The sequence below is a fragment of the Xenopus laevis genome, chromosome 4S (assembly GCF_017654675.1).
Source record: "Xenopus laevis strain J_2021 chromosome 4S, Xenopus_laevis_v10.1, whole genome shotgun sequence".
In the NCBI taxonomy this organism is placed as follows: domain Eukaryota; kingdom Metazoa; phylum Chordata; class Amphibia; order Anura; family Pipidae; genus Xenopus; species Xenopus laevis.
In genome coordinates this window covers 65,018,482-65,034,691 of record NC_054378.1, presented here as the reverse complement: position 1 = coordinate 65,034,691, position 16,210 = coordinate 65,018,482, and the positions used below count along the sequence as shown (strand labels likewise).

Here is a 16,210-nt window from a genome sequence, read left to right as displayed (position 1 = left end):
CCATCTAAAAAAACAATTGTTCTATAAGGCTACAAATGTATTGTTATTATTACTTTTTATTACTCATATTCCTATTCAGGCCCTCTCCTATTCATGTTCCAGTCTCTTTTACAAAGCAATGCATGGTTGCTAGGGTAACAACCCCAGCATGCAGCTAAAATTGCAAAACAGAGAGCTGCTGAATAAAAAGCTAAATAACTCAAAAACCACAAATAATAAAAAATTAAACCCAAATGGTCTCAGAAGATCAAGATCTACATCACACTAAAAGTTAATTTAAAAGTGAGCAACCCCTTTAAGAGAACCTGTTAAAATAAGGAAAGCTTGGAAGAAAGTTCACAAAAGAAGGCCAAAGTAATGCTGGAGTACACAATAGCTCAGACACATTTCTAATCTCAACTTAAAATTGATGGTGGTGCAAAAGTGTCATTGTACTCATCTGGCCAACCGAGAGCTAATCTGCCTGGAAGAACAGGATAATTTTCGAACGAGTGTACAAAGCTAAAAATAGCATATTTTAGTTTTCCCCTGTAAAATGTTAAACCATGTCAGTGAAATCATAAAATTGGTCAAGGGTCTGAATACTTTGACAAGGCACTGTGCACCACTATATTTATTTACTGTTACTTTTAATTGCATTCATTTGCAGTTAAATATAAGCTACACCTATAAGAAGACTACAGACTGTGAAACAACCATTAAGCATACAAGATTTGACTACCACAGATGTCACATTGAAGGAAATGAGTAACACATCAATCATTATGAAAACATAACCTTGGGCTTTTATTTTTGCATGAATATCTTCCTCTGTGAAAGAATGTTGGAAAACAGTTACTCATTTATTTTACTTTCCACTGTGTTTTCAGCTGCTGGAATTTCATATTTTATTGTATTAATAATGGAAAGAAAGTGGTTTGCATTAGATCTTAGAGTCTCTTGTAGACACTTACATAGTTACATAGTTAAATTGGGTTGAAAAAAGACAAAGTCCATCAAGTTCAACCCCTCCAAATGAAAACCCAGCATCCATACACACACCCCTCCCTACTTTTAATTAAAATTCTATATACCCATACCTATATTAACTATAGAGTTTAGTATCACAATAGCCTTTAATATTATGTCTGTCCAAAAAATCATCCAAGCCATTCTTAAAGGCATTAACTGAATCAGCCATCACAACATCACCCGGCAGTGCATTCCACAACCTCACTGTCCTGACTGTGAAGAACCCTCTACGTTGCTTCAAATGAAAGTTCTTTTCTTCTAGTCTAAAGGGGTGGCCTCTGGTACGGTGATCCACTTTATGGGTAAAAAGGTCCCCTGCCATTTGTCTATAATGTCCTCTAATGTACTTGTAAAGTGTAATCATGTCCCCTCGCAAGCGCCTTTTTTCCAGAGAAAACAACCCCAACCTTGACAGTCTACCCTCATAATTTAAGTCTTCCGTCCCTCTAACCAATTTAGTTGCACGTCTCTGCACTTGTTGGTATCTTTGCCTGTACCACCATGCCCAGATGTGTACCTATAGATGTAAGATGAATGGCACTAATGTGATACGTGTATGGCAATATGAAAGCAGTTATGATGGTACACATTGCAATTTTAGACAGGCTGTTTATTTCTGTATACGGTCTGTTGAATGTGTTTAGACGTGTTTCAACCATGACCATGCAGATACTAAATACAGGGCAGTCTGGTAATTCCACAGACCCTTACTGAACATCATCCTTATTTTGTTGCAGTTTATTCCACCTATAAACAATATTAAGAACGGGGAAGGTTCCCATCAGCAGCCTGTATTGCATTGTGGTCTTTGAGTTTAGCACCAGCTCTGTATATATTCTTTCTACAGTATCAGCTATGAGTAGGGATGGTATTAATCTTGCTTGCAATATAGCAGATTCTGGTTATAAAAATAAGGACTAGATGCTCTAACTGGGAGGCAGCGTGGTTTACTTTCACTGTGAACATAAAACTAAACTATGGCTAGAAAGAGAACAAGGTTGGCTTAAAGGAACAGTAACACCAAAAAATGACAATAGCATGTCTTGTTGCCCTACACTGGTAAAACTGATGTGGTTGCTTCAGAAACAACTATAGTTTATATAAACAAGCTACTGTATGGCCATAGAGGCAACCATTCAAGCACAGGATACACAGTAGGTAACAGGTAAGTTTTGAAGAATCCCATTGTATACTACAGAGCTTGTTTGTTATCTGCTGTGTATCCTGTGCCTTTTCTCATTTTCCAGATTTGAATGGCTGCCCCATGGCTAAAAGCAGCTTGTTTACAATAACTATAGTGGTGTTTCTAAAGCAAACGCCCCAGTTGTACCAGTGCAGGGCAGCAAGGCATTATATTTTCACTACTTTTATGCCCTTTCATTTTTTGTTCTTTTAAGTGTGGAAAGCTGTATTACCTTAAAGGGGTTGTTCACCTTTGAGTTAACTTTTAGTATAGCGTAGAGAGTGATATTCTGAGACAATTTGCAATTGGCTTTCATTTCTTATTATTTGTGGTTTTTGAGTTATTTGGCTTTTTTATTCAGCAGCTCCTCAGTTTGCAGTTTCAGCAATGTGGTTGCTGGGGTCTAAATTAACTTAGCAACATGCAATGATTTGCATAAAAGACTGGATTATTAATAGGAGAGCACATGAATAAAAAAGTAGCAATAACAAAAAATGTGTAGCTTTAGAGAGCATTTGTTTTTAGATGGGGTCAGTGACCCCCATTTGAAAGCTGGAAAGAGAGAAGAAAAAGGCAAACAATTAAAAAAAACAAAAAAACTATAAAATATTAATATTAAAAAACAATTGAAAAGTTGCTTAGAATGGGCCATTCTATAACATATGTGGCAAGCTGGCGGCTTGAACACGTAACTTTTGGGGGAATTGGTCAATGGTGGGCAGGCAGCATAAGACAAGGGAGCAGAAAGACAGGGACACACAGCTTCTTCAAGGAAAACACAGATTTATTTTCCAACTTTTAAACAAACACAGTCAATTATGCACAGGGGTGGTCATTGTGGCAAACAAACATAAATCATAAAATAAAAACCTAGCCCACTGGGCACTAACTTCACACTTTGAAGCAGTCCCTGACTAGACTGGGCCCCTTGTGGATGACCAGCACAACAAAACAGTATTGTTTGGCTCACCCCTGTACTCACAGGACTATTTCCTGTTAAAGAGTTCAGCTTTCTGGCTTCCTTCACTCTCATAGCCAGACTCACCAATTTGACCCACTCATGGTCCTGGTCACTTTCTGCTTCAGACAGCACTCCCAGCTCCTCTGGGAGTTCTTTACACAGCCAGGTCTCCTACCTGCTATGTCCTGCTGAGAGACCCACCCATTCTAATTAAATTTAAATAGCCTTTCCACAGGACAGCTTTCCTGTGGAAGGTAAACTCCAATGTCTGGACTGGATCTGTGGAATGGAGTCCCTGGCTACTGAAATATTTAAAGTCTTTAATGTTTCTTCCAGGGGAAGAAGACTTGAGGTGTAGTCCCACACCTCCTTTTAACTACAGCTCACCTGTAGCTTAATTACTTAACTGCCTCTAGCTTGGCAGCTGAAAACCCTTACTGAATCAAGGAATGGAAGCCCACCCTGCTCTCTTCCATTCACTCCAGGGACCCACTATCCAGCTTTTCCAAAGCCAGAATAGAATTAAACAGCATTACTTGCTGCAGCAGTACACATTTCCTGGAGTTTCTTATTTCACCAGCCTAATGCAGGTGAAATACACTTGATATTGTGCACTTTTGACACACATATCTTACACATACTATGGGGCAAATTTACTTAAGGTCGAATATCGAGGGTTAATTAAACCTCGATATTCGACTGTCGACTTCGAATATCAAAGTCAAAGGATTTAGCGCTATTCGTTCGTTCGATCGAATCATTCGATTGAACGATTTTTGTTCGACCAAAAAATGCTTAGGAAGCCTATGGGGACCTTCCCCATAGGCTAACATTGACTTCAGTAGCTTTTAGGTGGCGAACTAGGGGGTCGATGTTTTTTTTAAAGAGAAAGTACTTAGACTATCGAATGGTCGAATAGTCGAACGATTTTTAGTTTGAATCGTTCGATTCAAAGTCGTAGGCTAAGGTCGAAGTAGCCCATTCAAAGTTTTTTCCCTCTTTTTCTTCACTCGAGCTAAGTAAATGGGCCCCCAAAAGTTAACTTAAAGTTGAACAACCCCTTTAAGGAAGGCAGGGCATTGGATGCATAGCAGGTAGTGGAACATCAATGCCTTTGAGCTGGAAAAGTATTGTTCTAAATTAGCTATTTATAATTAAATAGACCTTATAAATGTTTGAACCTTACTGATCCTCCATCTTCTTTACCCGTGATTGCTCTTTTATCTATATAACATCATCAAACATTTATAAGAATAAAGTCCTATCGTTAAGCATAACACAGCATGGCCTCTATTTGTCATGATTGATAACCTAAAGCAATGTATGTAGTAAAGACATGCTTGCACAACAAATTATAGCATTTTCTGAAAGGTGCAGAAAACCAAAAGGTGGTTGCAGTTGAAAATTCCATATTTTACCTTATTCTCCTCCTCACACTGACATGCGATCTGATGTTATTAAAATTAAATGTTGTTCATTACATGTTCAACACATAATATTAATTAATTAATATCTGGTAAAATGTCTCTTAATCGTTTGATGCCTCTGGGGTTTCTAAGAATGTATAAGACTTTGAAGAAATGATAATAAATCAAACAGAATGTGTGCTGATAAACGTCTCTATTTGTTTGATGCTGTTGGGGTTTCTAAGAATGTTGAGTTTATTAAACTTATTCTTGTACACAAGAACATGCTTAAACTTATAATAAGCAAAATAACCTGGCATAAAAAAGCAAAATAACCTGGCATAAAAAAGCAAAATAACCTGGCATCCTTTGGAACAAATAAATTATATGCACTAATAAATGCAAGTATTAAATGATAGTTTTTGAATTACATATATTTGTATTGTAAGATTCTATATTTATTTTTATAGGTTTTCCACGCACTTTGGCCCAGGCAGAAGCTCTTGATAAAATATGTGATCTTGATCTTGTAATCAGTTTAAATATTCCATTTGAGACACTTAAAGATCGGCTGAATACTCGCTGGATTCATCAACCCAGTGGAAGAGTCTACAATTTAGAATTCAACCCTCCCAATGTTCATGTAAGAATATATACTAGGTTTTGTTTGGTGAAATACTGTTTATAGGTTCATGAAAACCCAGTACATTCCTTTTACTTTTGGGGTGTAAAGAAATAAACAACACAAATTTGTTCATTAGTAAAATGAACCATGTCTAAGCATGAAGACCTTCAGGGTCCTAGAAATTTAAATTGGACAACCCTAAACCTAATTAAAGAAACAGAGGGGGGACATGTTTTCGCTTATTATAGACCTGACATTTTAACCTGCAGCACAGTCTCTGTTTCAAGAATATCAAAAGGTTGTCTTCTTGTGCACAGTTCATGGGCAAGGCTCAGCACAAACTGACAACATTGCTGAGATTAGATAACAATGGCTGAGCTGAACACTGGCTACTATCATTAAATTGAAGCTTCGCCTTATGATGTCCTGGAGAACACAGGACAGACAGATTGCAGACAAAAGTGACAGGTCTATGAAGTAAGAACTATCAGGGTGGTGGCACATGCTGCGATTCAGGGAGATTTGTCGCTGGGTGACTAATCTCCCCAAAATGCCTTCCCGTCGGCTAGAATGTGAATCGCCGGCGGGATAGCACTCGGATCACTTCAGCTTTCCGAAGTCGCCCGAAGTTTCCTCGTGAGGCAACATTCCAAATTGAAGTATATATATATATATACAGTAGTATATATAGTGATGAAGAAGATAAGCATACCAAGCATACCACTGTGCATACCAGTCGTCACATTGGGACCTTTATCAATATGGGACCTTTATCCCAATGGGGACTGAAACGTCGGTTTTGCATACTATGTATATATATATACTAACAATATATAAATTTTTCATCACATTAAGACCCTTGGTGCTATTTTTTTGTTCTATTTTGTATACATTGCATCACCGTGCACAGGGGCAGGTGCTGTCCACGGATTTTCTTTGCAAAAAGGATATATTCTGTAACTCACATTACAGATGTGAGATAATGAACTTGCCCTTTATCAAGCTTTATATATATATATATATATATATATATATATATATATATATATATATATATATATATATATATATATATATATACAGTATACAAATATATAGACATTATATAAACATTGAGTCCTTCCATATAGGATATGCCCAAGCAGTGCCTTAGAATGGGTGGGTAATATAAAAATATATAAATATCATCACCCCATACATAAAGTAAATAATTTATTTCATAATAATGGACACCAAAAGCAATTCCAGAATCTCCCAATATTAATAATGAGAATTTCTGAAAGTAAACTTAAAGATGGCATATACAGTATAATGTGCTACAAACCGCAAAATACCTGCACTAACACAATCCAGAAATCCAGAAATCACTAGCTGAAATAGAGCCAAATCATAAATAGTACATTCCACTTATAGTATTATTGTACCATGTACAATCATGTAACATGAACACATAATATTCTATATTGCATAATCCCCAAAAATAGCCTACTATATCTTAATTGGTCATAAACAAAACCCAGATTGCAACCCCACTCAGTGGGGTAATATCCATGGTAAAAGCCATTAGCACATTGTGGGGAGATGAGTACACATTGGAACCCATGTGTACAAAAACAAGAATTCAAAGCTTAGAGGCTTCTTTAATAAAGGTCAGGTTTTGAGGTTTTTTTAAACTATCGCTTAATTCAGAAACACTAAAACCACGATTTTGTGAAATATTTCAAGATTTGTGAAAAAAATGGCAATTTGATTGTTGGTAAAGGGGCCCCTTAGTGGCCACATGTAAAACTAACACATACATCAGCAGCAGTCTCAAACATTGCCACCATGGACACGTGTCAAAAGTAAAAAAGTAGGGATGCACCAAATCCACTATTTTAGGATTCAGCCAAATCCCGAATCCTTTGTGAATGATTCAGCTGAATAGTGAAACAAATTGGATTCCTAATTTGCATATGTAAATTAGGGAAACGATGGGGGGGGGAATATTTTTGACTTCCTTGTTTGTGTTCGGCCAGGCACAGGCACTTGGATTTGAAACCTGCTGAGAAAGGCTGAATCCTGCACCTTAATTGTAAGTAGACATGCAACACTAGCAAGCAGCTATAACATTTTTTATAAACCATGGCAATACCTAGCAGCCATTTAAAAACTGGTACAGAAGTTATACACACCAACCCTGGTAGAACCCACAAAATAACCACAGTATAACCATTTGCAACACTAGCAAGCAGCTAGAAAAAGCAGCCTGGGCACTCATGATCCATGGCAGTACCCAAAAGCCCTTCAGACAAACCTTTGTGCCAATACATACAGACACTGGTAAAGAAGTTGTGCACACCAACCCTGGCACAAAACACAAAATAACCACAGTATAGCCAGTGTAACTAAAACAAGCCATTATCTGGACACCGTACATAACTAGCTACAATGAGATGCTGGCCTCACGCTTTTTACACATAGCAGTTAGGCCACTCTTATGCTTTTTGCAGTGCTCACACTATTTTTTTGCTAACCCTTCATGTACATCAGTGTTTTAGAGAGCACTTGATATGACTGACCTATACTTACAGCATGTTTTTCATCAGCAGGGATTGGCAGCTTGAATATGCTGTTAAAATTAAAGTATGCAGTGACTCTAAAATGATAAAAATAGGAAAATAAATCTCAAAGCAAGAAAAGAAAGACTGTTGGCTGCAAGGAATATCTTGTTGCCAACATCTTGTTGGCAGACAGGGTGTCCACATTTGTAGACATGCCACATATTCACTTTTATTTACAGTTAAATTCAGCAAGTAAATCATTGTGCATTCAAATGTGTAGAAATATGGCATGTCTTGTTTCTTACCTATATATTAGCATTTCTGCTTTGGATTCAGGGAATTGATGATATATCTGGGGAACCGCTGATCCAACAAGAGCACGATAAGCCGGATGCTGTTATTTCAAGATTACGCCAGTACAAAGATGTTGCTAAGCCTGTCATTGAATTATACAAGTGAGTTATCATGTAGCATTTACATAATGAATTATAATCAGCAAAATTAAATGTTGGTGTAAGTAAAGAACATATTAGGAGTCATTAGGGGGCACAAGTGCAAGAAACCCCCTCAGTGTTGCTGCTGTCTGCATCAAAAATCTGGTGCCTGTGCTGAGAGCAGCATCTGGAGACACAGCTCACCCCTTTACTTAGGGCAGGAGGTAAGGACAGGGTCTCAATGAAGGCTGCACCATTTGCCCTTGTGCCTTTTAATCAGGCCCTGGGATTCCAGCCCACTAAATAGTGACTGTCTATGGCATTTTACAGCAGCCCCACAGATTGCCAGTCCGGGCCTGGCCTTATTTATGTGAAAGGTAGGGGGCAGAAGGGTGGGGAGTTCCAACATGACTATCTCAGTCAGTGCAGGTCACTGCTCTCCAAAATAGCATTTGCAGAGACAGCTAAATTAATTGTTGGTGTAGGTAAAGGGAGTAATGGGGGGTCACATATTAGGGGCCATTGACAACCCTGTGTGCACACCCCAATACAGTGTGCAAAGTGAGAAAAAATGGCACTTTGCACACTGCATTTGGGTTTGCAAATGAGCCTTAGGGGGCCATTTATTATGCTTTGTAAATCCTGAAAAAATGGTGTAAAAAACTGTGTAAAATAAATTAATTTATGAAGGAGTGTTTTTATTTTTACGCCATGTGAATGCCAGATTTGCCACTGCTTCAGACCCTTGTGCTTCTGGCAGAAGTTGCTCAAAGAAAAACTGCTTGAAAAATTATGTGATTTTTTACAATGCCTGGTGATCTGTGTCAAATGATTACGTTATTTTTTACACCACATAATACATCTGCCTGTATTGTATACTGAACCGATAAAGTAAAAATTCATAATTGTATGTTGTAGTGACTAATTTACTCATTCTGACCTTTAGAGTATAAAAATACTTAAAATGAAGGCTATAAAACTTGTTTTTTAGCTGATATGCAAAATTTACATTTAAAAAAAAAAAAAACAGCTTTTGGTACAGTGCTAAACTGTAAGGACAGGTTTATAACTAACAGACTGGGGCCTATGTGATTGGTAATGTGCAGAACCCTGGGTCTGTTGACATCATTGCATGTATATAGTTATAACTTTCTTTTTAAAACCCTACTAAAATACTCAGCACTGTACAACATGCTATGATCACAGCAAACCTGCTTTAAACAGCAGGATATGGAGGGCTTATATAGGCCTTGGTTAAGCACTTACCCACAAATGGTTTTAACAAAGAGGCTGAAACAGTAAAGAGTGTGTACTGACAACTTATCAAAGTGCAAGCTCCTTGACAGTGCTGGCAGTGAACCGCATGGCCATTTTTATTTTTGCTTGAATCTTTCCAAACAATGTTATTTGCAGATGGCTGGCTTGTGGGCCCAACCCAATTGGATCACACTTGGATTTTTTATGGTACCCTGATGGGCCAGTAAAATACGTGTCTTCAACCATCCTGGGAGAAATGTCTATTGTTGGGCAGATGGCATATAAATAACACTAGCCACATACACTGTGGAAATTTTGATTTAAACAGCCACTCATATATTGTGCAGTTTGACCATTGATATGGATTGCCACATGCACACTTGTTTATATGGAAGTAGAAGTGCAGGCCCATGCAGTTTAGCTTTTGGCTGATGACCTTATATTTTCATTTGGTTGATCAACTGTGCTTTTATTAGCCTTTAGCTTTCTGGGCATTGGTCCAAATATCAGGCTCTTGGACACAATTGCTAGAACTGAGCAGTGCTTTTGTGGGACTCTAAGAAACCAGCTAGAATATTTATATTTAATGGCTCTAGTTTTAGAAATGCCTATAATAAATCACTATATGGTACAATATTAACATACAGTAAGTTAGCGATTTTATATAACAGGAAGGGGAAACACCCTACTAAACTAGCAGAATGATGAAAAATAGAGAGTCAAAGCTTTAAAAAGAGCAGAAACTGCCTTTATTCCAAGGAAATCTACAAATGATTAGCTTTTTACCACTGGAGTACAAACTAATTAGAATGCCTTGAACTGTAACATTACTCTAATTATAAACAGTGACTGAAGGTTCACAATACTTTAAATAGGAAAAATTAAAACTGAGTTAGTTTTATCCTTAGTACATTTTCTATCTCTAGTGTTACCTCCCTTTGATACTAGTTTCATTTTCCTATTCCCAACATTTCTTATACTGCAGCAGCTGCCTAGAAGTGAATCTCTAGTGGGGTATAAAGTTCTTCTAAATATAATTGCAACATAAATTTAGTTCCCAGTGCTTTCATTTGCCACATATTGTGGCTGTATATTTTTTGTAAATTACTTAAAGGGGTAAATCACCTTAAAATTAACATAGGAGGCAGACAATGGTATACGAGGAAAATGTGCAATTTGCCTTTTTTGTGTTTTTTTATTTCTTCTTTTATTTCTAATTTGTAATGCAGCTATTTGGTTTGGAATTGTATTAGCTATCTTGTGGCTACGTTTCACTTGTTCCATTTATCACAGCAGGGAGGAATTGGTTTGAATGGCAGACTGGAGAATGGGTAGCAGGTGGCAAAAAGAGAAATCTAATAAAAAGTAAAAATAACAGTACAATTATACCTCACTGTGCACAGTGTCAGTGAACAACTTTCCACCACTGAGTTTGGTAGACACGTAGGGGGTTATTTATTAATCCGAATTTATCTCAATATCGGCAGCTACAAACTCTGATCTAACCTGCTTGTGTTTTTAACGCTTATTTATTATTACCTTTTCGAGAATTTTCACCCGAAAGCTCCGAAAACATAGTGGAATTGCCCGAAACCCCCGACACAACCAAAAATCAATGGCACTGTTCCCATTGACTTTATGCAACCTTGACAGGTTTGAGATGCCGTGTTTTTATATTCGGGCTTTTTAGCCCTCGGGGTTTAATAAATTCCGAAAAATTCGTGATTTTATTAAAAGCCTATTATAGCACACAAAATCACGAATTTTTAGGATTTCGGGTATTCAGAGTTTAGTAAATAACCCCCATAGTTTATAAACTAAATTATTATGGGGGAATGTAATATTAGTTGCTAACACAAAAGATTTGCATTTAAGATTCCCAATGCAATAAAAAGCCCAGTAAAGAATGTTACATTACTACATTTATTTTTATTTGCAAATTTGTTCTCTTTGCAAATTTTGTTACATTTCCCCCTAAAAGTTAATTCAAAGATAAATTACTCCTTAAAGAATTTTTTTTTAAGCTCACCAAAGAGCTTACCCCTGCACATAGCTTTATTCTTATCAGAGCATCCAACAGAGCTTAACCTAGGAGATCTGTATGTGTCTGATTTGTAATAATGTCTAACCTAGAGATATATAGCAGGAGCCAGATGCTTCTGTTGAACTGTGAGTTATAATTAGCACTTAAAGCCTTTCTCTTGTATCCAGGTATTTTATATTAAGAGGCAGATTTATCAAAGGTCGAGGTGAATTTTCGAATGAAAAAAAAATTGAATTTCAAGCTATTTTTTGTGTACTTCGACTAGGGAATAGTTCAAATTTGATTCGAATTTGAAAATAAATTTAAAAATTTGAATATCGAAATTTATCGAAATTTAAAAAATTCAACTTCGACCACTCGCCATCTAAAACCTAGCCTATGGGGGACCTCCTAGAACCTATTTGGAGTCAGTTGGTGGACTTTTTTTGGGAAAAACTTCGAATCGAATTTGATCGAATGCACTATGCCTTCGATTCGTACTTTCCGAATTCAGCCGAATACAGACCTATTCGATCTAGAACGGACCTATTTGACCAAAAAAAACGACTTTGACTTAATTTCGACTTAATTTCAGTTTTTGAATTCGAATTTCAAAGTTTTTTTAATTCGAAATTTGACCCTTGAAAAATATGCCCCTTAATGTGTTATATATAAATGAAGAGCCTGCTTAGATTTCATATATTACATTTGTGCAAGAGAATATGTTGGTCATTTAAGTCTTTTGGGAAAAGCAACGCACACAGAGCAGAGGTAGCAGCACTACTTTATAATGCTTATGTAGTATTTTTTTATTTATTAACCAGGATATTTTTTCCTTTTAGGAATAAAGGGATATTCCATACCTTTTCAGGCACTGAAACAAACAGAATTTGGCCATATATTTACACACTGCTGAGTACAAAAATCACACCAGTGCACCCAGAAGATACCAGCCAGGCATTTTGTGCTGAGGAGCATTAGAGTGCTGTGCTCTCTCCATATTCTCTCTCCATATTAAAATGTACATGCTGTTAAGTTTAGCTGCTTTATGCATTCATGTCTTGAAAAGTCTAAGGGTTTTTAAATCAGTATATTGTTGTAGAAATCTCTTTTGTAAACTGAGGAACTCTCTTAGTCTGATATGGTTGAAGTTTTTTTTAATATATATTTGACTTTATTTTTAAACAAAATATATGCTTACACTTACAATTGTGATCTTTATTAAATGTGAATTTATGAAAAATGTATTTTTGTGAAAATGTAAAAATCTAAAAAGAAAGTAAAAAAAAGGCCAAAGAATGTAGTATTTCTAATGTGATTTGTTAAGTATATATTTTATCTTGGTACCGCATGTATACACTGTCTATTTCTGTGCTATAAAGATGCATAGTGGAGAAACCCAAACGCAAAGTAATATTGATTATATTGATATTTAGTGTTGTAATTAGAAAAGAATAGATCAATGCATGCAGGGGTGTTATTTGTACCAAAGACATTTCCTTGTGGTGGAATTCTCTTCTTTGTGTGGTCTGTAGAGTCTATACCATGGATCAGCAACTTGTAAACTTTCAAATTTTGCGGGAATCTATGTACCCTCTATGCACACAAATATCTTTGTGTGCACACACTTGGGGGCATATTTATCAAGGGTCGAATTGAGTTTATAGGAGCCTAGGGCACACACAATGTGTGTGCCATACTTTGCCTGCTCTATGCCCCCTGTATGTGCCTTATTCAGCCTGCCCTATGCTCCCTGTGTGTGCCATACTCTGCCTGTCCTACTCTGCATGTGTGCGCCATACTCTGTCTGTCCTATGGTCCTTGGGTGTGCCCAAAAAAAAGCTATTTCCTTTTTCTTTGTAATAATGAAACAGTACCTTGTACTTGATACAAACTTAGATATAATTCATCTTTATTGAAGACAAAACACTCCTATTGGGTTAATTTTTTTTAAATTATTTTCTAGTTGAAGTATGAAGATCCAAATTACGGAAAGATCCATTATCTGGAAAACCCCAGGTCCCAAGCATTCTGGATAAAAGGTCCTATACCTATATTATGATTTGTAATGAAGTCAAGTATCTTATCCCTTAATACCCCTTCTAAAAACTTTACTACCACTGATGTCAGACTATAGTTTATAGTATAGTTTACCTATAGTTTTGAGCCTGAGAACATAGCTCAATAGCTTTTAATAGCAGCAATTCAATAGCAGCAGTCTCTCTGCACCATGCCAGACCTCAATGAAACCTGAAAAATGAAGTACAGAGGTTTTGCAATCAGAGAGCTAAGCTTGTTTAGTACTCTGGAATGAATACCATCTGGTCCTGGACCTTTGTTTATCTTTACATGTTCAAGAATCTCCTCTTGCCTGAACCATGCATCATTTGTTGTACAGGTATAGGATCTGTTTTCTGGAAAACCATTATCCGGAAATTTCAGAATTACAGAAAGGCCATCTCCCACTCCATTTAATCCAAATATTCCAAGCATCAGTGAGGATGTCTGGAACCCTCAATACTCCTGGACTCCTTAGCAACCTGTCTCTTGATGCATAATAAGTAAAATTTGCTAAAAAAAAGGATTCAACCCCTCCATGTCATTTTATTATACTAAACCTATTGCTATATAAGTAAAAATAGAGGGAGACCTATAGGCAGCGTGTGTGTGTTTAAAAATGAAGGTGAAGCAATTTAGAAAGTCTCCTTAATGCAGGGTCCTGAAAAACAGTGCATTTCCTTTTATGATAAGAAACAAGTAAATGGCAATGGTGTCTTTTTTTCAATGAGTTCTTAATTCTCTCAATTTTTACTAAAACAAAATTTTTATTCTCCCAAATACATAGTTTTACAGGCAGAACAACTTTGTCTATAATTCTACTTAACAGTGATCTCATCTCAGGCTAATTGATGTTTCTGTAGATATGGCTTAAACTATTTCTGTATAGAAATATACTATGCAAGACTGAGAAAACCAAATAACCTGGTACTACACATTTTTTTCTGGAAAATGAATTTAAGAGCAAATGAAATAGCAACATTTGGAAATAATTAATATTAGAATCACATGGGTGCCATATATGTTCCCCTCCCGAAAAGAGTAACACAAGCATGGAAAAAAGTTCCTGGAGGTGCCAAATAAAGGATATAATTGGCTATCTGGTAGCCATTTGTGGATTGACAGCCTAGAGTAAGGTCTTTCGGTCATAAGATTTGCCTCAAAGCCGAAAATTTAAATAAGCAGCTGCTTTGAGGCCACTGGGAGCAACAGCCAAAGGGTTGGTGAGGAACATGTTACTCACAAGCCATGGGTCGGGGACCACTGGTGTAGAAGATGGCTTACAGTTTCCTACTGCTGTGTCAGAATAGAAAAAGCAGCTGCTTCTTTTTGTTTTCACATTATATGCACTTCCTCTGTAGTAACAGACCTGGTATTCAATTAAAGGGCAGTTCACATTTACATTTACTCTTAGTACTTCATAAACTTTCAAGGAGAACTAAAGCTTAACTAAAGAAGTAGGGCAGAAATGTTGTACATTATGCTATGGAATTCTGCAACAGCCCACGGCAACCACAGCCCTTTAGCAGTAAAGATCTGTGTCTCCAAAGATACCCCAGTAGCTCCCCATCTTCTTTTCTGCTGATTCACTGCACATGCTCTGTGCTGCTGTCACTTACTGAGCTTAGGGGCCGACTCAAAATAAACAATACACGTAGGGGCATATTTATTATGTTGTGTAAAAAACAACAGATAATACACTACACATCACCAGGGTTCGCTAAAACGGCATACATTTATGTGGTTTTTTTCTTAAAGTAAAATAACAGCATAAAATCTGGCGTTCGCATGGTTTAAAATTACAAACCATGTCACCATTTATTTTACACAGTTTTTTACACCATTTTTTCACCACATTTCGTTTTACACATCATAACAAATATGCCCCATAGAATATAAATGACACAATATAAGGCTGAGGCTGATTTCGTAATTAATTATTGGTAAATGGCAACTCAGAAACCAGCACATAATCATCAGAACTTAATAATCAGCCCTGTAACATCAATTTATATGACAGGCAAAGCTCCATTTCTGCTTGATGATTTGTCATGACCTCTAATATTAACTTCTCAATAGCTGCTCAAATAGGTTTGCCACCTGTTTGGTTTTACCCAGACAGTTCAGTGTTTGTAATGCCTGTTCAGGTCTCAACTTGATGTTCCTTTTTCAACCTTATGAAACCTGAACAATAATCTAATAATCTAATAGATTGTATAAACAATCATATCTTGTATATTGTAAAAACAATCATCTCCCTTTGTTTATGAATCACAATTAACGTGATAGTGCTCAATGGTGGTTTCACTAGCAGCCACCAGCACCATATTTTAGAACATGTATTGTACTTCAGCACTTAAACTTCTAGATTTGAATTGTGAATCTTACTGTATATCGAGATCCATGTAGAGATTAAAAAAGCAAGTATTATTATATCACTTAATCCACAGTTTGTAAAAACAGTGGCACTCCATCTGCTGGGCATATATGATTCCTGTCATTCTCTAAAATGCAGTGGCTGCTGTGGCAATGTTGACACTTGTATCCAAGGAATAGCTAAATATTTGCAGATGTCTAAACTAAGAAATCAACTAATCAATAAACTAACAACTTCCCAATATTCTGGCATGCTTGATTAGGTATTTTTCCTAAGGCAAGGTAGCTTTGGATTTAGCTGTGATTTAGTGTGTTTTTCATGGATATACAATA

At 36.7% G+C, this 16,210-nt stretch overlaps 1 protein-coding gene across 2 annotated transcripts in view; it reads left to right on the top strand.

Annotated features, from left to right (window-relative positions):
• ak4.S (adenylate kinase 4 S homeolog) overlaps positions 1–12,847 on the top strand; it is a 28,533-nt gene extending 15,686 nt beyond the window's left edge. For both annotated transcript variants that reach the window (XM_018260758.2, XM_018260759.2), the window contains 3 exons: positions 5,032–5,204; positions 8,066–8,184; positions 12,286–12,847. In XM_018260758.2, the coding sequence (XP_018116247.1) occupies positions 5,032–5,204; positions 8,066–8,184; positions 12,286–12,424 (431 nt within the window). In that variant the 3' untranslated portion in view covers positions 12,425–12,847. The remainder of the gene's footprint in view (positions 1–5,031; positions 5,205–8,065; positions 8,185–12,285) is intronic.
• The last annotated feature ends 3,363 nt before the right edge of the window (positions 12,848–16,210 follow it).